Source organism: Portunus trituberculatus, chromosome 25 (genome assembly GCF_017591435.1).
Source record: "Portunus trituberculatus isolate SZX2019 chromosome 25, ASM1759143v1, whole genome shotgun sequence".
NCBI lineage: Eukaryota > Metazoa > Arthropoda > Malacostraca > Decapoda > Portunidae > Portunus > Portunus trituberculatus.
The window spans coordinates 9417054-9439279 of NC_059279.1; the positions used below are offsets into that span (position 1 = coordinate 9417054).

Consider the following 22226-nt stretch of genomic DNA (forward strand, 5'->3'; position numbering starts at 1 on the left):
CCCTCAAGATTTTAATCTTACTTTCAGCCTTACTATCTTACAATCCAAAAATCCTAGAACGGAATGCCTGAACCCCCATTACTTCCGGATTTCAGGACTTTTACTGTATATAGGAGAGAGAGAGAGAGAGAGAGAGAGAGAGAGAGAGAGAGAGAGAGAGAGAGAGAGAGAGAGAGAGAGAGAGAGAGAGAGAGAGAGAGAGAGAGAGAGAGAGAGAGAGAGAGAGAGAGAGAGAGAATAATTAAGGCCCACTTAACTTACACCATGCTTTTCTTCTCTCAATCACATTATATTGTTTTAGTAAAAAAAAAAAAAAAAAAAAAGTAGAAATAAATTTCTTAAAGCTAGAACTAAAATACTGGTAGGTAACCTTTTCTGTGAAGCTTTTGAAGGCAGATGTGAGTTTATGACGTAGTTCTCTTTCTGCCTGCTCTGCAGAAAGATCATCACGATCATGCATGTGCTGATGCTTGCCCAAATCAGTAGTTATCTCTCCAACCTCCGTGTAAAACTGCACATCAATATGTTTTTTCTTCCCAAACATAATAGCATGCTGCAATGAGAAGAGGATAATTAAATCACATGCCAAGAATTTTCCAAGGCATGGAAATAATATATGTACTACAAATGCTTGCTGAATTTCACTGCATCTTATGAGTATGAAATAAAAGATATCTTCTTTACTATTTCTGAACACTCCACCTACAACTCTTGTAGCAGCAGCACCACCTGAAGAAGCTATGTAATTGTGTAACCTATTGTACAGATTTAAAAAAGTAAATCTCCTACTGTTTGTTAATGTACTGTGTTAGTGCTTTATCTACATATTCTTCTTCCCACCACGAGAACGATCTGTCCATAAGATCCCTCACCACCACAACTGGCCACCAAATCACTGAAATATTCACACATACTCACTAGCTTGACAAAGTGACAAACTACTTAACTTCACTTGTAATTATCCAAGCCAGAATAAAGGTGATTAAGTACTTTAAAATTAAATAATCCTCTTGAATTGTGTCAAACATGACAATCACCTATATTCTGGCTTGGACCGTTACACACTACATTACTATGCCTAAAATAACATATGTGGATATCCCATCATATACAAGTGAATGAACTAAATGACACAGAACTCATCAAAAGATATTGTTTACATCAGTGGTTCCCAAATTTTTCCAGAGCGAGTACCACTTGGAGGTGTGGTACAGTTCCTGTGTACCACCTGGTTCCAGATAAACTTGATTCCAGCAAATATCAATTTATTAACACATAGAACACACAAATGAACTAACAAGAAATGCAACTCAATTTAATGTGAGGGATGCATAAGTTTCTTCTCTACCAGCTGATCAATGTCCAATTATCTCATGTAAAGCAACAATAATTTTTCAGAGAAATTAATATTTCTCTGAAAAATTATTGTTGCTTTACATGAGATAATTGGACATTGATCAGCTGGTAGAGAAGAAACTTATGCAAATTAAATTCAACTAAAAATTGCATATGATTCATGAAACAGCTTGAGTGAAGAGATTATAATAGCAGAAAGTATGCATAAACTTAAGGAAAAGTCAATAAAAATTGGACATGGACATTACTTAGTGGGAAGAGAAATGTGAACAGTGGTGAAAAGAAAGAAGTCAGAGTGAAAAAAGGTAACCAGTGGAGTTCCACAAGGGTCAGTGCTTGGTCCCATCATATTTTTTATTTATGTTAATGATATGCCAGTAGGAATAGACAGTTACATGAATATGTTAGCAGACGATACTAAAATTATGAGGAGAGTAAAGAATGTGGAAGATTGTAACAAGTTACAGGAAATCTTGATAATGGGGCCGCCATGGTACAGTGAATCCGTGCGTGCTTTGGGATCCAAGGGGTCTCCAAGCGCACGGGTTCGAATCCTGTCTACAGTCTGAGTGTAGGTTGGGCTTCCTCACTCAGGGCAACAGTTTCCTAGCGGGTGGGCTTTGAAATAGGAGGTATCCTTAATAAGTATCCCCTTTAGCCCATAAATTCCCGTGAAAAGCCCACATGGTATAAAAAAAAAATAAATAAATAAAAATATATGAGTGGAGTAAAGAGTGGCAGATGGAATTTAATATAAACAACAGCCATGTTATGAAAATGGGAAGAAGTAGATACAGACCAAACAAGGATTACAGGCTGGGAGATGAGAAAATTGAAGACGCCAATGAGGAGAAAGACTTAGGAGTAACCGTGCAAAATACTGTCACCGGAGAAACACATAAACAAGATATTTCGGAAAACATATAATATGCTTCAAAATATTGGTCTTGCATTCCACTACCTAGATGAAGGAATGATGAAGAAGATACTATGCACTTTAATAAGACCCCAGTTAGAATATGCAGCTTGCGTCTGGTCACCACACATGAAGAAAAATGTGAAGAAGGTGGAAAGGGTACAAAGGCTGGCAACAAGGATGGTACCAGGATTCAAGGAATTAGACTAAGAGGAAAGACTGAGGGAGCTGGAGCTGACCACATTAGAAGAGAACAAGATTGACATATTGGACAGAGAATTGATAAAGGTGACCACAAGTATGAAATTTTCAAAGCAATGTTTAGAAGCAAGAAATAGGGCAAATAGGATCCTGGGTTTTATAAATAGAAATGTTAGTTATAAAAGTAAGGAAGTGGTGCGTAGCTTATATAATTCCTATGTTAGGCCCCATTTAGAGTATTGCATACAGGCCTGGTCACCCCACTATAGGCAGGATATCAACATGTTAGAAGCAGTTCAGAGAAGAGCAACTAAGATGATACCAGCATTAAAGCACCTGGAGTATAGAGATAGATTAAAGGAATTAAACATGTTTTCATTTGAGAGGAGATGTATAAGAGAGGATATGATAAGAGTTATTTAAAATGTTCTCAGATACAAACTACATAGATGTGAGATCTTTCTTTACCTTAGAGGAGGGAAATAGGACTAGAAATCATGGCAGGAAGATTAGAAAGCAAGGCTGCAGGTTAGATATAAGAAAATATTTCTTTAGTCATAGGGTGGTAGACTTCTGGAATGCATTGCCAGAGACGGTTGTAAATAGCACTAGTTTGACAATGTTTAAAAACAGATTAGATAAGCACTTAAATTTATTAATTTATAATTATGTATAGCACTGCATGATAGTTTTTATAAGAAATTTACTATAGTTAAATAAGACATGATCCCCATGTATGGGGACCACAAATTGTAGAGGATTTCGCTGCAGGACTTAGCCCTGTTAATGGGCCAAATATTTAGAATTAGTATATAATGTAAGTGTATCTTTAAGTACTGATGACGAGGTCGCTGTGCGACTGATACAGGATAACCTAGATGGGCCCTGGTGGCCCTTTGTTATCCTATTATTTATGTTATGTTAAGTAATCATCTCCGAGGACATGGAAAAAAACTAATAAAAGACATCTGTTTAAATGACGTGAGAAAGTACAGTTTCCTGCATCGTAGTATTGATAAATGGAATAAACTGAGCAGTGATGTCATTGACGCAGTGTGTGTCAATCAGATGAAAGAGAGATATGACAGGAGTAGACAAGGAGGCAGGACACAGAGAGCTTAGCTCGGGCCCTGTAATACACAAATAGGTAAATAGGTAAATACACACTTGTGCTAACAAAAGCCAAAGTAGACACTGTCTCTTGTTTGCTGTCATCTATGTAAACACTGATCTTGGCATTGGTGGTGCCATAACACACGAGCCAATTTGGATTCCTAAAGGCTCGAGCATCTCCTTAAATGACACAGACAGGGATATCTGGGATATTTTAGCTAGTATATCAGTCAAATGGCTTAATTTAACAATATTCAAAGGGCAAAAAAATGCCTACTAGTACCAATCAGGATAGAATGCACAAAAATAAATAAGTAAAATAAATTAAAAAAAAAAATAAGTATATAAATAAACAAATAAAAAAATAAATTCCTTAAAATATCATAGACTCATTCAATAACTGGTTTATTCAGTTCCAACTCTGCCAGGGTTTACTGTATACTTATACATTGTATCATAAGCTTCTGAGGCCCATAGTATACCTTCACAAAAGGAATGCATAGAAAACTACTTATTTCTGAAAATAATACTCACCCTTAAGTGGAAGTGTAGGAGAATGATCATTTCTCCCTCACAAGGCTGGAAGAATGCATTCTTAATGTTGTTATAAAGGATATCCACCTTGTCACCTCGTACACTTGTGTATCTGTAAATGGAAACAGAAGAATTATAATTTCTTGAGCTAAACAAAATTTATGAATACAGGTGAACAGTTAGTGGAAGACTAGACAAAGCCTTTTTGTGATGTGGGCATTTTAAATCATACATTGTTCTTGAACTCACTTTAACTAGCAAGCGTATGTTCTTTTCCTACAAGTGCTATGATGATATAAAGTATTCTTTTTCACCTAATGTACAAGCTTCACAGTGTGAGAAGAAACCAAACATGACCTTTCAAGATATATTTTGTTTGTTTGTCCAATGTTACACTGACTGCCTTGAAACACTGGTTATTCATTTTTTTTTTTTTTTTTTTATTTATTTTCCATAACAGCAGAGTATTTCTATTATTGCCAGGCCAGTATTCTTCAGCTCTTTTCCACTATCCACTGTTCCAGAGCATCAAAAAGAGAAAGGTCGGGAAGAAAAAATGTCAAAAAAATGTAATCCTTATCTCAGATTCATCACTGACTCCTGCCTATGAAGTTCCCACTATTCCTTTACCTAAAAAAAAAACCTGAAAAATTAAATCCTTATCTCAGAACCATCACTGACTCCTACCTATGAAGTTCCCACTATTCCCTTACCTATCTAAAGGTTACCAAAATTTACTGACACATCAAGGAGACTATGGTGATCTATACCAAACTGGAAGTATTTCTTTGTAGAGTGCAGTTAATGCCAACACTTTTTACCTGGAATGTGTGTATTTACCTAGTTGTATATTATGGGGTTTAAGCGGGGCTCAGTGACTTGTTTCCATTTCTACTTTTATCAACTTTGTGCACACTTTCTGCTGCTATAATCTCTTCAACCAATCTGTTCCAGATGTCCACCATCCTATGTGGAAATTAAGCTTTGTAATATTCCTTAAGGGGAGGCGATGGCAAAAAAAATGCGATTTTTTTTTTTTTTTTTTTTTTTTTTTTTTTTTTTTTTTTTTTACCTGAACCTCAAAATTGAGTAATTAATACTGCTGTTACCCTTGAAATGTCTATAGTTTTCTGTGAAAAATAGCAAGTTCCTATCTTAATTCCTTATATGTTTAAATTGCACTTTAAAGGCTCTTCAAATGCCCCACCATGTGGTAGGCAACATGACTTGTCGTTGCTCATGATTTTGTAGCATTCTTTTTTTTTTTTTCTAGTGTATTTATGTTATAGACCTTCATATGGTAACATCAGGACAGAGCAGGAGGGAGGCTATGTGCCTTGTAATAGGCTGTGAGGTCAGCAGTCACAGGCAGTGTCTTGCTGGACGCCTTGGAAAATTGGTATGTAGCACTGCAGCTAATCATCTTTTGATTTTCCACACACTCCCTGCACTTTAGAACATTGAAAGTCATGGGTCATCAATCAAAGATGAAGACCAACCAAAGAGAAAGGATGAAGAAGCTGAATGAGAGGAGGAGGGAGAAAGAGGGCAAAGATCTCAGTCACTCGTCACAGTGACATCCGCCACCACCCACTCATGACCTGACCTTGGTCACACACGTGTCCTCTCCACCACCAATACCTCAGCTTGTTCCCTCAACCTCACAGCTGTCAGCTTCACCATCACAAGCAACAAACGAGTCACAAGAAACAACAAGGATGGATACACGTTTTCATCTTTTGAAAAGCAAGATTCTTCCTTGTGAAGATGAAAAATTCATTATTTTTTCAGTCACAACTTGAAAGTCTGGTATCAGGAACATGTACCAAATGATGGGGTACCAAGACAATGTAGGCAACAAATAACAAATGACACCTACATCACTGTCACGTATTCCACATGCGATGACAATGACACGCCAGTAACACTACGTCACTTGGTAGATGATGCTGGGAAGGAAAGAGACCTCATTGAGGTGAACTGCAAGCTTGTATATGAACTACAAGCTTGTATATGAGGTAATAAATTACCTTCGCTGTGCAGGATTGAACAGAATTGCCCAGGGACTAAGCATGTAGCCAACAAACATAGTGACAGGCACTGCTCAACAGAAAATGGCTCATATCTCAAAACTAAAGTTACTGATATTTTGAACGCAATATCTCCGTTAATTTTTAAGTAATTTCAGATATAAAGGTACCAATGGAAAGAGGAAATATAGGACATTTTTTTACATTATGAGACATTTTTAAAAAACTGTAGGTATGTCTGGAAAAATTTAAAAAGTAAAAAAAAAAAGTAGTTTTTTTGTCATCGATATTTTTAAAAAAATTTTCCATATATGAATTACGATAATCAAAATGTTTCATGATGGAAAAAAAGCTACAGCATGTACACTTATTTTCTCTAAAACTAATGATCAAATTCAATAATACATGGGATTCTTGTAATTGATGTACTAATACACAAACACACCAAATTTCATGAGAATCTGACGAAAAAAAAAATACACCTATGTAAACACCGTCACCTCCCCTTAAACACTGATTTTTCATGATCTTGGACTGTCTGTCTATCTCCATCTCCTATCAGTGAGTGTTTTGTGTGTATTTACCTAGTTGTATATTACAAGGTGCGAGCAGGGCTCATAGTGACCTGTCTCTATATTTAATTTTATCAAATTTTTCCTTAACCCGTACAGCGTCAGAGACGTACGAGATACGTCAGCTACTCTGAGCGAACCGGGCGTCAGAGACGTATGAGATACGTCGGTGAGCTTCCTCGTGTTTTCGGAGGTATTGCGTCCTAAAAACCTACCATTATACTGCCATCATGCACTGTAGATATTGCTCATGCTGCCTCCTCGTCCCTGCTAACATGAATGCTTCCTGTATTTATTTACTACATATCTGAACTTTAGCAGTTTCTGCTGCCTTCAGCTCGGTGTAGCGGGAAACTGACGCCTCAACTCCGCAAATATGAACGAAGCGTAATTTCCATTACTTACTCTTACCATTTCAGATGTTTTTGGTAACTGTTATATTGTGGTAGTGAAAACTTTTGTATGACATAAATAAGAATTTTCCAATCGCTTTGTTATAAGGAAAAACAAGTACATATTACTCGGAAAATATTTGCACCACGAAAGGCAACTATCCATCACGATATCTCGTGTCAATTTTTAGACACAAACACTCCCAAACAGCAAAACATGACATGTTGTTTTTCTTTCAACTCAGGAACGATATTATGCATGTGTCCAACTTAGGGATCGACTGGTGAGAAATGAGGAAGCGAATAAACTAGTCACATAAGGCTTTGCTAAGTCGCTAACCCTAGCCCAAAACATCTCGCACCAATTAATACCACTTCCAGTCAGTTCTGGGAGGAATGACTGTCATTTTCATTTGTTTCACATAATTTAAGAGTGGTTAAGCAAAAAAAAAAAAAAAAAAAAAAAAAAAAAAAAATCCATGATGTGGCCAGCACTGGCAAAATCACAAAGTCTCAGATCTGCTGACGCTGTACGGGTTAAATTTGTGTACACCTTGTACTGTTAAAATCTCATCATTCAGACTGTTCCAGATGTCCACTGTCTTATGTGGAAAATTGAACTTCTAATGTTTCTCAAACATTGAATTTCCTTATCTTTAGAATGTCTCCATGATCCATCAATGATACCAGGTCTTATCTATCTATCTTTTCCATACTGTTCACTAACTTGTATATCGTTACTAGATCTATTCTCTCCCATCTATCCTTCAAAGTTAGTAATTACATTTCCTTTAGTCTATCTTCATAGGGGAGGTCCTTTATTTCTGACACCATCTTTGTGGTTATCCTTTAGAATCTCTAGTTTCCTGATGTCTTTTTGTTTCCATCAGATGACATTTTTTGGCATTAAATTTTAATTTCCACTTTAAGTTCCATTCTCAGATCTTATCAATATCTCTTGGCAATTCCATACAATCCTTATTGATCCTTATTACTCTCAAGAGTTTTGCATCATCAGCAAACAAATTTATGTAGCTACTCAGGTTCTCCTGTTTATCATTAATATAAATTTGAAACACTACTGGTGCCAGCACTGACTCCTGTGGTATGCCACTAGTAACTGTGGTTCAACATGAGTGGGTGTTTCTTATCACTGTCCTCATTTCTCTTCCTATTAAGTAGTCCCTCATCCAGCTTAAGATACTTCTCTGTACTCCCCGTATATGTTCTGTTTTCCATATGAGTCTGCTATGTGGTACTCTGTCAAAAGCCTTTTTAATATCTGAATACACTATGTCCACCCATCCATCTCTCCCTTGTACCTCATCTGTTACCCATGTATAGAAACTTAGTAGATTTGTTATATGATCTTCTAAATCTAATGTTGCAGTATACGCTCATACCGAGGTGTGTGAAACTGAAGAGGAGACATTCTACGCCAAACTCAACTCTGTACTTGACCAGTGTCACTATCGGGATGCACTTATTGTCTTGGGTGAGTTTAATGCTGTCACTGGCACTGAGAGAGAAGGCTATGAGTTATGTGTTGGTCCCCATGGCTCTGATACCAGGAATAACAACAGCTCTTTCCTTCTGAATCTTGCAAGATTCAAAAGGCTGAGAATTGCAGGTTCTTGGTATCAGAGACCAGCGCTGCACCGCTGGATTTGGTATAGCAATGCCGGAGGGGTAGCAAAGGAGATTGACCATATCCTTGTTAGTACTTGTTGTAGGATCCTACAGAACTGCAGGGTTTTTAGGAGTGCTGAGTTCCTTGCAACTGATCACAGGCTTGTTGGTGCTACACTCAAGCTGCATGTCAAGTCCAGAAAGCCTCAAAGATGTGACCACACTGTGTTTCATCTTGAGAAACTGAAGGACTTGATATGTGCCCAGGAGTATGCAGTGACAGTCTCCAATCGGTTTGGAGTGCTCGACACCATTGAGGACCCGGTAGAGCAATGGGATATCCTCAAACATGAGACTCATGAGGTTGCTAAGGAAGGCGTTGGGGAACACCCAAGGTCACGGAATGGCTATGCCTTGGTAGAGACGCTGGACAGCATTGAGGAGAGTCGCGCTGCCAGGCTTGCTGGGAACCGTGACCAGTACAGGGCTCTGTCATGTAGAACTCGAGCTCTCCAGAAGGTCTCGCCGAGGATGTAAAGTGTCATTTGAATGCTAAAGACCTCCAATGATTACAATACCACCTGAAAGTGAACCTTGTTTTTGCCTCCTAACACAACTGCAATCTTACACCCAATGCATAAAAACCCTAAAAGACTTCTAAATATAAACTCTATTCACACTGCTCACCTGAAGCCATTGGTGTGTGCCTCCAAGGTACCATTAATCCTTTTTTGAACAATGTTGGGGCGGATATACAGGTCCTTTAGCTTTGGGTTTGATTTGTTATTTGATATAACCAGTGTATCCTGCTTCACCAAGTCTTCCTTTTCCTTCTCTTCAGCCTCCCTTGTCTTGAATTTCTTCTGCACTTCTTTGATGAGCCTGAAGGCTGTGTTTAAGTTGGAGGATGGTGCAGACAGCTCTCCTGGTTCCTTGGTGTTTGTGCTTCGGTAAGTTCTGTGAAGAAATAATGCTAAAAATGTTGATTTGTGTTATATATCAGGGAAATAATGAAACTTGCACAACTTAGGCCAAAACCAAGATAAAGATGACTGTGTATAGCACTCTATTGAGGTCTTAATTTTTGCCCCGGAGTAGCAAAATTTATACATAGAGAGAACGATTTTAATGTCTAGTTGACCACTAATGCAAGCAAAATACACTACTGAGCAATATTCTGAGTTGGGAAGGCTACCCATCCAGGATGAGTAGCATTACAATGTGTGACACTTTCTTAGACAAAGTCTGTATAAGATGGATATCTGCCCATTATGGATGACTAGCCATTACAATTTGTAACACTTTCCAGGACAAATTCTGTGTAAGTAGCCATTACAATTTGTAACACTTTCTGGGATGAATTCTGTATAAGATGGGTAGCTCACTCTAGTGCAGGGAGGGAATCAGCTGATCTGAGCCCTCCCTTCTGATGATATGATACTCTCAGGCAATTGGAGGCCAGCTACAATCACCCACCATTATGGTAGTTCCCTTTGTTTTGATGTCTTGGTTGACACTCTCATAATTTCTGCTGTACATGTATGTTGTAGTATATTGTATCAAATAGTTCAGAGCCACTTTGATCATCCAGAACATCCTTATAGGGCTGATAAACATTTGAATAGAAAGGTTTGGGCTGCCTGGCTTTCGGCCATCTTTCAGTCTCGATCTCAATTTTGATAAATTTGTCTGAAGTGTAGCTCTTAACCTTAAGACCAATCCTAAGCACAGCTCATGAGACTAAACACAAGACTTGGTTTGAGACAAACTTCCATACTTAAGAATCTTTATCAATACTCCCCTAGAGTCTCAGAAGCCCAGCATGCTGCTTGGCAGTTACCAGGGTGTACCAATTTTGGGATTCATTGACTAGAGTACAAACAAAGATGATTACCAAGTACCAAATTTCTAGTCCTAAGGGCCGAAAGACCCAGGGGCCAAATTACCATACATTCTTGAGTATGCAAGTTTGTCTTCGATCAGCTCAAGTTGGTCTTAAGGTCTTAGATGCATTCGCAGGTAACTTTAACTTTGAGTTACACTTATTTATCAAGATCAAGATCAAGACAAAAAAAAATTTCTGATCAAGAACCTGAAGCGGTGAGTGTAAACACGCCCTGAAATGCTCGGACCTTTTTTGTGATTTTTTTGTGCCTGCTGCGACCCTGTGTAGATATTTTGTGTGTACAAGATGCCTGTGTGCGACTGTGGCATGTGTGGTGAAGCCCTGATTGTCAGGGTGAGTGCAGTGGCGTGTGAGGGGTGTGAGGTCTGGCATCATATGGCTTGTGTTGGATTCAAGTCCAACACCAAGGCACTGGTCAACGACAACCTCATGTACTTCTGTGATCCCTGCAAGGAGGTCACCAGAAACATGTGGAGGAGCTACCGGTGCCAGAAAGAGGAGAAGAGTGTGCAGACAGAAGATTCTGGTGAGAAGACCGAGAAGAGTGTCCAAACCGAAGAGAACCCCAAGGAAGTGAAGAGCAGCCAGACTGAAGAGGACGTTGTGGGACCCCAGCCCAGCAGACAAGAGGAAGGACCAAGACAGCAGCACACCATGAAAATGAGGAAGAAGAAGGCGCCAATCAGAATTACTGGAGACAGCATGGTGAAGACGATGTCCAGCCAAGTGAAGTGCAGGATGAGAGGAGTGGCTGCACCAGCCTGAGTGGTGCCAAGATCACGGACATCAGGAAGAAAGTAGAGGAAGAAGCAGCCAGCATGGAGGACGGGATGCTGATCATCCAAGGAGGTGGAAACGGCCTAGAATATGTTGGTGAAGATGAGACGGTGAGGAATGTTGTGGATGCTGTGAAGAGTGTAGAAGGCAAGGGCATGAGTGTGGCCATCGTGGGTGTCATGCAGATACCCAGGGAAGGCCCGTTCTATGAGCATCTGAGAAGATCCACCAACAGAAGACTGCAAGAGGAGCTGCTGAAAATGAAGATAGAGTGGATGAAGGAGAAAAAAAGGCAAGCTGAGCTTCATCGACATAGACAGCGTGGTGGACCGGTTCAGCTTGTATGAGAAGGACGGCGTGCACTTGAACGATGTAGGGACTGCCAGGATGGGTCGATGGCTGTGTGTGGGTGAGGGCGAGGTCGCTGCAGCCGATGGACCAGTGACGGGAGACGACAGAAGCACGCCAGGAAGAAGACACCAGCCAGGCAAGTGAGAGTGGGAGGATTGGATGCATGAATGTGAGAGGATGGGGTGTGGGTAAGTTTGAGGATATTTCCCAGGGAGCTCCAGGAATGGAAGTTCGACATAGTCGGGCTTAGGGAGGAGGCGTAGCCTTTCTCTATAGGAAAGAAAGTGGACTGAAAGTAAAGGAGCTTGGTGTGGAAACGTGTGAGAGCAGTGAGGATGTGATGGCAGTGAGAGTGGAGTGCACAGATGGTCAGAGTGGAGAAGATGGTTCTGGTGGTGGTGTACATGACTGTCATTGGTGAAAGAGCTGAGAGGGAGAACAGGAGGAAGTATGACATACTGAAGAGAGTTGTGAGAGAACATGGAGGGGACAGAGTGCTGGTGATGGGTGATATGAATGCACATGTAGGAATTCTGGGAGAATGTGTGAACAGGAATGGTGATATGCTTGGGGATTTTATGGATGAAATGGAGTTAGAGAATCTGAATGTAACCTTGGCTGAGGGACGTGTGACTTGGAGTGCAAGGGAGCATGAGTCAGCGATAGACTATGTGTTGGTGAATGGAAGAATGCGTGAAATTGTATCACACATGTGGATAGATGAGGATGGTATGGTTGATATTGTGTCTGATCACAATATGCTGGTTGTGGAGTGCCTGTTGCATGGTAGGAAAGAAGTGAAAATGGCGAGTAAGAAGAGAAAGTGGAGACTGAGAGATGTAGGGTGGGAAAACTTCCAGGTGGACCTGAGTGCAAGAAGCTGGGATGATGGAGGTGTGCATGATGTGGAACACGTGAATGAGAGACTGGTAGAGGATGTGCGGAGTGCTGCAGAGAGCAAGATAGGGTATGTGAGAGTAGGCAGAAGAAAGAAAGTACGTAAACCATGGTGGAATGATGAAATCAGAGAGGCTAGAAAGGAGCGAAAGAGAAGGAATAGACAATGTAGGTGGCTGAGGAAAAAGAGGCATGAAAGTGATGAGGCAGAGAATGAGTACCAGAATGCATGGGAAATGTATGTAAAGCAGCAGAGAATGACAAAGCGAATGATAGTGAAGGCCAAAGTAAAGTGTGAAAGGAGTGTGATTGAATCTTTAAGAGAGAAAGGCATGGAAGGTGGCCGTGAATGGTACAAGTTCTTGAGAGGTGAGAATATGGCAGACAGTGTTGGAGTGGAGAGTTTGAAGGTGAATGGTGAAGTTGTAACAGAGAAGGAAGGAATGAGAGAGGCAATCAGACAGTTCTGGGAAGAAGTGGGTGGTGTAGGTGAGGTGTTTGGTGCGAGAGAAGGATGTGTGACACTGGAGAGAAGGAATGCAGATGAACTGGATGAAAGGATCAGCAAGGAGGAGGTGGAGAAATGTGTGAAAAGGCAGAAGAATGGGAAGGCAGCAGGGCCGGATGAAATACCATATGAGCTGTATAAGAATGGAGGTGATGTTGTGATTGACAGGATGACTGAGCTTTTTAACCAGGTGTGGGAGGAGGAGAGAGTGCCAAGAATGTGGAATGAGTGCAGGGTGACTCTGCTGCATAAGGGCGGATACAAGAGTAAGAATGAGTTGAAAAATTACAGGCCGATCGCGTTAGTCAATACAGTAGGCAAAGTGTTCAGTGCGGTGTTGAATGCCAGATTGTGTAAGTGGATTGAAAGAGCTTGAGTATTAGGTGAAGAGCAGAATAGTTTCCGTGCAGACAGGAGAGCTGAGGATAACATGTTTGTGGTGAATGAAATGATTGAGAAAAAAAAGAGGGATGGAGGTAAATTGTATTTGGGTTTCTTGAACATAGAGAAAGCTTATGATAGGGTGAATAGAGAAATGCTAGATAGAGTCCTAGAAAAGATTGGGTTGAGTGCCAAGATAGTCAACATAGTGCGTAGCATGTATATTGATACCAGAGCTAAGTACAGTTTAGGAGATATAGAAACAGACTGGGTGAGGAGTGAGAGAGGAGTTAGGCAAGGATGTATTTTGTCACCAACCCTTTTCAGCCTGTACACAGAGGAGTTAGCAGCAAGAATGAGAAGGATGAATGCAGGAGTGAGTGTGGGGAATGATAAGATAGGTGTGCTTCTTTATGCAGATGACGTAGTGGTTATGAGTGAGTCAGCAGAGGAGCTGCAAAGTCTGCTGGATGTGGTTGATGGGTATGGAAGAGATTTTGGAGTTAGGTTTAGTAGTGAGAAGAGTAAGGTGATGATTGTGAATAGGTCGGAGGATGAATGTAATGCAGCATGGAGGTTGGGAGAGAATGAGTTGAAGCAGGCACAAGAATACAAGTACTTAGGGATGTGGATGAGTCCGAATGGGTGTGAAAAGTCAAAGAATGAAAAAATAAGCTTGGTGAACCAGTGGGTGGGTCGTTTAGGAAGCGCGCAAGGATGAGAGCAAGTAAGTATGACGTGCTGAGAGAAGTGTGGAAGAGTGTGGCTGTCCCCAGTATAATGTATGGTATGGATGTGATTGCATGGAACGAGAGTGAAATTGACAAGTTAGAAGTGGGGCAGTGTAGAGTAGCTAGGCTGGCACTGAATGCACCGAGGTACACGGCAGTAGAAGCCTTAAGAGGGATATGGGATGGAGCTCTTTAGGAAAGACTTATAAAAGCGACACTTAGGTACAAGATTAGGCTTGAGAGAATGGATGATGCAAGAATAGCAAGGAAGGTGTATCTGTGGAGTGAAAGTGGAAGCAAATGGAGGAAAAGGTGTATGAGAATGACAGAGAGGAATGGTCTACAGGTTGGGTGGGCAGTGAGAATGGCTGGGGTGAATCAGAATGAGCTGGAATGGGTCGTGACAAGAGGAGGCAGAGTGGGAACAGAATGGGATGCGAGGAAGTGGAAGAGTGAGATAGACAGAGATGTGAAGAGTATGGGACTGAATGAATGGAGGAATGGGATGGAACGAAAGACTACTCTGGATTGGTACAAGGTGAAAGAGGACCCGATGTATGAGAGGTGGTATGATGGAAGCCTGGGTGGTGATCTCTTCAGAGCTAGGGCACAGTGTATGGATGTGAATGCAAGGAGTTACAGGTGGTCTGAGTCCCGCAGCAAAGTGTGCCAGATGTGTGACTCGGGAGAGGACGAGACGGTGGAGCATGTAATGCTGGAGTATGTGAAGTATGCCAGAGACTGGTATGAGATGATGCAAGTGGTGTTGACTGAGTTAGGGCATAATAGGAACGAAAGAGTGGAAAAGACAGGGAGGGAGTGGATGGTGGTGCTGCTGGGACTGAGTAGAGAAACAAATGAAAGGATGATTGAGGCGGTGAAGGAGTTTCTGGAGAGAATGTGGCATGCCAGATGTACAGACGGTTAGAGCAAAGAACCCTGTTCTTTTTTCTTCTTTTTTTTTTCTTTTTTTTCTGTGTGCCTTTCTTTTGTCGTCTACAGGAGCTGCCGATCCAAAGGCCTGGCTCAGGAGTGATCCCGAGTTGCCTGTAGTATCAAGATCAAGATCAAGACCAAGACCCATATCAGCCCAAACCCACCTACTCAAGCCACATAAGGATATTCTGGGTGACCTGAGTGTCTCTAAACTGTTGGATATGATAGACGTCACCTACATAATTATTTGTGATAGACAACCAGAGAACCAGAGAGAAATTGGAGAGCTGCACAGGAAGGAGTGATGTGCTGATGTTAATAATTTGAGTATTAAATATAGTTATTTAGCCAATAGGGAATGCAGCTTTCCATCAATTATCATCATTGGTCTTACTGTGTCCTATTTTTAGTGTGTCTCATTTGCCTTCGAAGTAATAGAGCCCCATGCTGATATTTTTGTTGGTGAACGAATGAAGCCCTTCAGGCTACACCTTTCCTTATAATAATGACTGTATGAGGAAATCTTGCCAACAGTCCAAGTAGGTTTCCTCAGTAGGATATGAGGCACTGCTTGGTGGGGAAGGGGGAGGGGGAGGGCAAGGCAGCTGGCCTCAATGATATAAACACAGATCCAGAATAAATGCCCTGTGCTTGATGTAATTTGCTTATGCATATACACAAACTTATACACTCATATTCTTACACCAACAATGATAAATAATTATTTTTGTTATTTCATAAAAAGAAATGAAGATTGCACTACTAACCTGAAATTGAAAAATAAAAGATTTTACTGTTTTGTTCTTACACCAATTCATGCTGAGACTTGAGAGTTCATCTTAGCATATTAAGATCAAGACCAAGCATACATTTACAATGAACTTTAATCTTTGTTAGTAATAATAAACATGCATACAACATGCAGGCTATTGACATTGCTGGTACGAATCAATCAACAAATCAAGATACAGCTGCCATGTATGGAAAAGAATTTGTATAGTAAAACAACCCATATCATACAGTGTCTTCATATTTTACCATTTACAGGCAAGGCTATATACAGTGGGAATTATCACGCAACACAGCAACATTTGATTAAGTCCATTTTCTTCCCTCTGTCTGTATAACAGCAAATTATTTTAAAAATCACCTAAACAGCAACTTACTCCTTGAGCAATCATTATGGCATTTCAAATTAACAATCCATGACCTATGTCTTGTGGGTGGTGGTAGTGTGTTGGGAGAAGTAAGCACAATTTATCAGAATCTGAGCAATAATTTTCATATCTTGTGTTCGTTTAGTGGACAATGGCATGTAAGCCACAAATCAATGAACACAAAATCAGTCTAACATAAGGTCAGAATTGGCAGAAATGATATTCAACAACAGACGAGTGTGCCTCAACATACTGTTTCATGTTGGCTGCCGCAGTGACTAGTAGCCAAAAATTTTGCAGTACCAACCCACTTAACCAACACCTTGTCAGTCTAAAAAAAAAGTAAATAAAAGGACTCATGTTGAAGAACAACCTGAGTGTTAGATCTGTACATACAGCAAGTGTGCTAAGAAAAAATAACCCTGAACAACTGGATAATGTGTCTTGCAAGACACAGTGGCATAGTAGATAAAGTGGTAAGCATGGGATCAGGCAGACATCCACGCATAAGTTCAAATCCCACCACATACGACCTTTAAGCTATGCCATTAGTCGAGTGGTTCCAAGTTACCTACATGTCACCATGATACCTAGGTTCTAGGTGGTTACACCAAAGATGCACTTGGGTAGTAATATAAGCCCTAATATGGGTACTACTAAAATCTAAAAAATTGCCTGCACCACTAATGGGCAGAAGCTGAACAGCGCTTCCCACATATACTCTTCAAGTATGCCTATAGGTGCTATTGGCCATTTAAAAAAATAAAAAAAATAAAAAAACCATCACATTACTGTAGAAAAGACCTTGCTCTCTCTTCCTCCACTGCCACAAGGAAACCTTTGTTCACTCAACAACACATTGCAAATAGGTTGACTTTTGCCAAAAAAATATATTCAGTGGTCCATGAGAAATCACATTCTACACTGTGGAGTGATGGTGTTTTCAGAGTATTTGGGACACAGTTTGCAAGGATTTGTAAACCAAAAGGATCTGACTAGTATGACTAAAATTACACAGTACATAAAAACAATAGATCTAGATTCAGTTATGGTTTGTTGAACGTTTACATACTATGGGGTTGCAATTTGGTCTATTTTGAAAAAGGAATCAGTAAACAGTGAACTGTACTTAGAACTGTTATAATGATAATTTGGAGGAGCATTATGTGAAGTCCAAAGCAGAATGTTTTCTGCAGGAAGGGCTTCCCACCACATGAGCAAACAAATACAGAAAATGGTTTGACAATTGTGAGATGGATTACATTAAGGATTGGCATGGCAACAGTCCTGATCATGATCTTATTGAGAATTTGTAGCCTTTTCTGGAAAATGAGATCAAGAAGGAGGACACAAGTTCACTACTGAGGAAGTTTTCCACAAGATAAATTGTAAAAGGCCTAGTTGACAGTAAAAAAAAGTCATAAGAAAGAAGAGAGATGCAACACAATATTAACACTGTGATTAAAAAAAGACTGAACACCAGCAGGAAAAGAAAGGAAGAGGATACAGAAATCAAGATTTCTGTGAACAATGATTTTTAAGAAAATGTAGTGAAGGAAAAAGTGACAGTTAAGCTTAGCTCTGTATAAGTTAAAGTTTCTATTCCATGGCTATACCAGACTTACATTTCTTTCAGAAATACTGCATCAGGGTTAGGGAAAGCACCATCACTCTTGCCAATATTCGAGCCAGGGTGGAAGAAGTTGATACGGAGGTAAGTGTAATCTCCTTCCACACTCTGGGAAATGTTCTTGATCATGGAAATATGGAAAGGCACAGGTAGCCCATAGATTGGCAGAATCACAGTCTCATACTTTCGATCTGAAAAAATATTTGTGAAATCAATGCTATGGAAAATTTTGGGGAAGTAAAACTATCATTAGATGAAATAAGAAATTCTAAAGCAGAAATATACTAACAATTAAGGATTCAAGCTACAAGACTGAATTAAAGAAATGAGACCGAGACTGAAAAACTTATTTTCATAAAGTTATCTCATTCAGTTACTTAATTAATTTCATTCAGTTTATCAACTAATTCCTGTACTGCGATACACAATTTACTCACCAACATATATTTTGAGATCTGAAATCTCAGGTTCCCTTGGCATGACATTAACAGATTTGTAGGAGACAGTGGATTTGCGCACCTTCTGATTTTCCTTTTTCCCCTTAAGGAGGGCAAGCCGCTCTTTGGCAGCCTCATTGGTGGACACAGCCAGTTCTTTCTGGTGCTGCCGCCTCTTCTCCTCAGTTGACTGTTCAGACTGTCAAGAAAGAAAACTCTCCATTTGCTCTTAACCACATACTTCATAGATGTATACTTACTAAGTTCCCTCACTTTTGTAACTATCCACATCCTCCCAATTCAGTCTTGCTGAGATAAAAATTAAGGCACGATCTCTGTAGAAAAATGCTCCCCCATACTAAATGTGGCATCTTAGTAAGGAATTGCAACCCTGCCAAGTGCCAATACCTTGCAGGCTCGCACCTTTTGCAGTCTCATTATAGAGTATTGCTTTTCTGCAAACTCGCCATATGGTCACCCTCACAGCCAATCTAAGGCAATAATCTGCAACAGGAACAAGTTCTTCTTAGAGAGAGAGAGAGAGAGAGAGAGAGAGAGAGAGAGAGAGAGAGAGAGAGAGAGAGAGAGAGAGAGAGAGAGAGAGAGAGAGAGAGAGAGAGAGAGAGAGAGAGAGAGAGAGAGAGAGAGAGAGAGAGAGATATCACCTACTTGAGGTGAGGTTCTACCAATGTTGGGTGAGATGTTGGCTTGTAGGGGCAGTTCCACCACATACCAGGAAGTGTGGAAGGGTTCCTTAAGTTTGAAAAAACATTGAGAACCAGTGCCCTAGGGCCTAAGAGATTCTTCTCAATGGTTACTCTATAATAACAAGTAGTCAGCCTGAAAAGTCTCACCCTAAGCTTAGAGTCCAGAATGGCTGTTCGTTTGCCTCGGCCAAGAAGTTCCGATGTGTTTTCTTTGGTTTCCTCTTCTTCATCTCCCTCATCATCATCCTGTCAAAATAAAAACATAAGAATATTAAGCAAGTTATGCACAAGCACTCCCTAAGTTACAAACGACCTGGGTTCTAGATAAATATTCAAGTCATTAATAATTTGTAAATAATTTTGACTGCACAGCACAACCTTAAGCTTTGTCCTTGCATTCTTCAAAAGCCTTAGCACTAAACTCAATGATTATGAAACTAGGAATATTGAAAATGCTGAAAAATCCTTATTCTTGCTTGCCACATAGTCTAGCATTGTGTAAGTATGGTTTGTCTATACATTCATCGTGGCACAGGAGTTTTCTTCTTTTTATGATCCATTTGACTTAGTAACACTACTTAAGTCATCCACATCTTATTCTTGCACAGCTTGTTTTCCTTTGTCCATTTTTCTTAATTTTGTATTAAAAATTTTTCAATACATTTTTTCATCTTAGACTTAGTTATGCTGCAAAATGTAAGCAACATGGCACACCATTTTGTTCTTCTTGTTGGTTGGGATTTCTTCTAAGACACTTTCAGGCACACAGTTACATCAAACAATTCATCACAATTGGCAAGTGGCAGCTTGCGCATGTATACTGCTGGTCAGAGCGGAAAGCGCGGTATCTGTGACATCTTATGAAGGAGATAAATGACAAATTATGTTTTAATAAGGGTATTCACCTAAACTAGTGATTGATAGGGTGCCCTCATGCCTTCTTGACCTTTTGAGTCTCCTGGGAAGTGAATGAGCCAGGTGGTGGATACTGAGCGTCAATATTGTCCCATATGTCCTGAATAGCGGCTTGGAGGCGTGGGAGGGAGGAGGTATATCTCTCCTTTAGCTTCAGTTTTATGTACGCCCAGGGATTTTTTATAGGGTTAAGGTCTGGGAAACTTGCGGGCCAAGGTTTTAAAAGGCTGATATTGCAGAAATCAAACCAGTCAACAATTAACTTTGACGTATGGCACGGTGCACCATCTTGCATGAAGGTATCAGCATTGTACTTTTCCATACACTCATCTAACTCATCTAGAATTAGCTCAAAGTAGTTTTTTTGGTTCATACGAACATTCTTAGACAAAAACACTAATTTTTCAAGACCATAGTAAGAAAAACAACCCCACACCATCAAAGAATATGGATTTTAATGTGTGTGTTGTGTAGCATGGATCGTGACGGTTACTACCGGGTCTGCAGTACACACAGTTTCTCTGGTTGTCTGTCATCTGACCAACATACCCTACGGCACTTAACTAAGTCCCAATCTTTGTGCTGAGACACAAACTGCTTGCCTACTGTTAACGTAATCATGACTGAAGTAAGGTTTTGAAACATATTTCCGCACACTCCTTTCACTCACCCAACCCAGCACAGAGGGTTCCTAGACTAAAGTTCTATGCTGTGTATGCAGGGTTGGCCTCAAGCTGTCTTTGAATAATGTTCAGAGTTCTCTGGCTAACACTGTGCTTAAGCCCTTCAGGCTTGTAAGGTGGTGGCGAAGCGTCTCTTCCTCCCTCACGATAAATTTTGGTCCAATGTTAAACAATTCTGAGACCTTTGCCAGTGTTCGCGGCAGTTTCTTGATTTTACTTATTCTCCCTCACTGAGGCACAAATGACTGAGATTTGGGCCTTACTAATTAGTTTCCTAGGTCTCATAATAGGTAGTAACAGGGCACAATGGTAAGCTCATGCATCCACAAAAAGGGCCCATGATGGAGGGTGAAAGAAAATTCAAATGCAAGCACACGAACCACAGACAAATGTTGACTAAGGAAACATATCATCTACTTTGACAACTAGAGCTGCAGAGTTGTGAGATAGCGACATACAGCAAATCCCGCCATATGATTAGGAGTTACAAAGGGATGAATGAAATTTGGTCAGCATGGAAGTTGCTGTCCCTTTCGCACCTTCCGCTCTGACCAGCAGTGTATAGGCACTGCTGAATTGTAGCACTTCCTATTTCTGCTAGATATTATGCACAACACTAAATATGAGTCCGTCTTATTTTAAATTCTTTCCTTTTACTTGTGCATTATAAAATCCTTAAGTTTCATGTTGGTAGCCATCCTCAAGCTGGTGAAAAGAAATACAGGCAACCCCTGCTAAACAAACGGGTTACGTTCCTAAAAAACGCTTAGTGTGAATTTTTCTTAAGCAAACCAATTGTAACATGTTTGACCCGACTTGAACTTCCATTGAGAGTAAACAAAGTGAAAGTGCATCATAGTACAGTAAAAGGTTTAATGAAGGTAAAATTTATTAAGTTAAACATTTAAGCAGTTTAATTTAAGAGTAAAAGGTTTAATGAAGGTAAAAATTATTAAGTTAAACATTTAAGCAGTTTAATTTAAGACTAAGTCATTATACAGGCAACTTCCGCTTAACGAAGGGGTTAGGTTCCTGAAAAACCCTTCACTGAGCGAATTTTCATTAAGCGAACCAACTATAACAAGTTTAACTCCTGATTTGAGCTTCCATTGAGAGTAAACAAAGTGAGAGTGCATCATAGTACAGTAAAAGGTTTAATGAAAGTAAAAATTACGAAGTTGAACATTTAAGCAGTTTAATTTAAGACTAAGTCATTATAATGTACCCTAATGTATGTATGTAAGTAACTTTATAATGTTGATGACCTTAAATTTATGAAGGGAGGGAGAGTGGAGCGGGAAATACGCTAGCTGGCAACCTGTGGAATGTAAACAAAGGGCGCATCATTGTACCACACACAAAACTTATGTACAACATTTCCACAAGGCTTTCCATTTCTATCCATTGCAGAGTCACGAGTTCAGGTGGTTCTTTTAGCTTGAAAGGAAGATATGATCTCACCAGCCT

General features: G+C 40.1%; 1 protein-coding gene across 1 annotated transcript in view; it reads right to left on the reverse strand.

Moving 5' to 3' along the window:
- Positions 1–22226, reverse strand: part of LOC123508984 (FACT complex subunit spt16-like) — a gene marked incomplete in the record, with an annotated part of 182272 nt that overhangs the window by 64634 nt on the left and 95412 nt on the right. The window contains 6 exon segments of the mRNA XM_045263088.1: positions 371–553; positions 4121–4232; positions 9431–9700; positions 18013–18208; positions 18455–18653; positions 19309–19407. Coding sequence (XP_045119023.1) covers positions 371–553; positions 4121–4232; positions 9431–9700; positions 18013–18208; positions 18455–18653; positions 19309–19407 — 1059 coding nt within the window.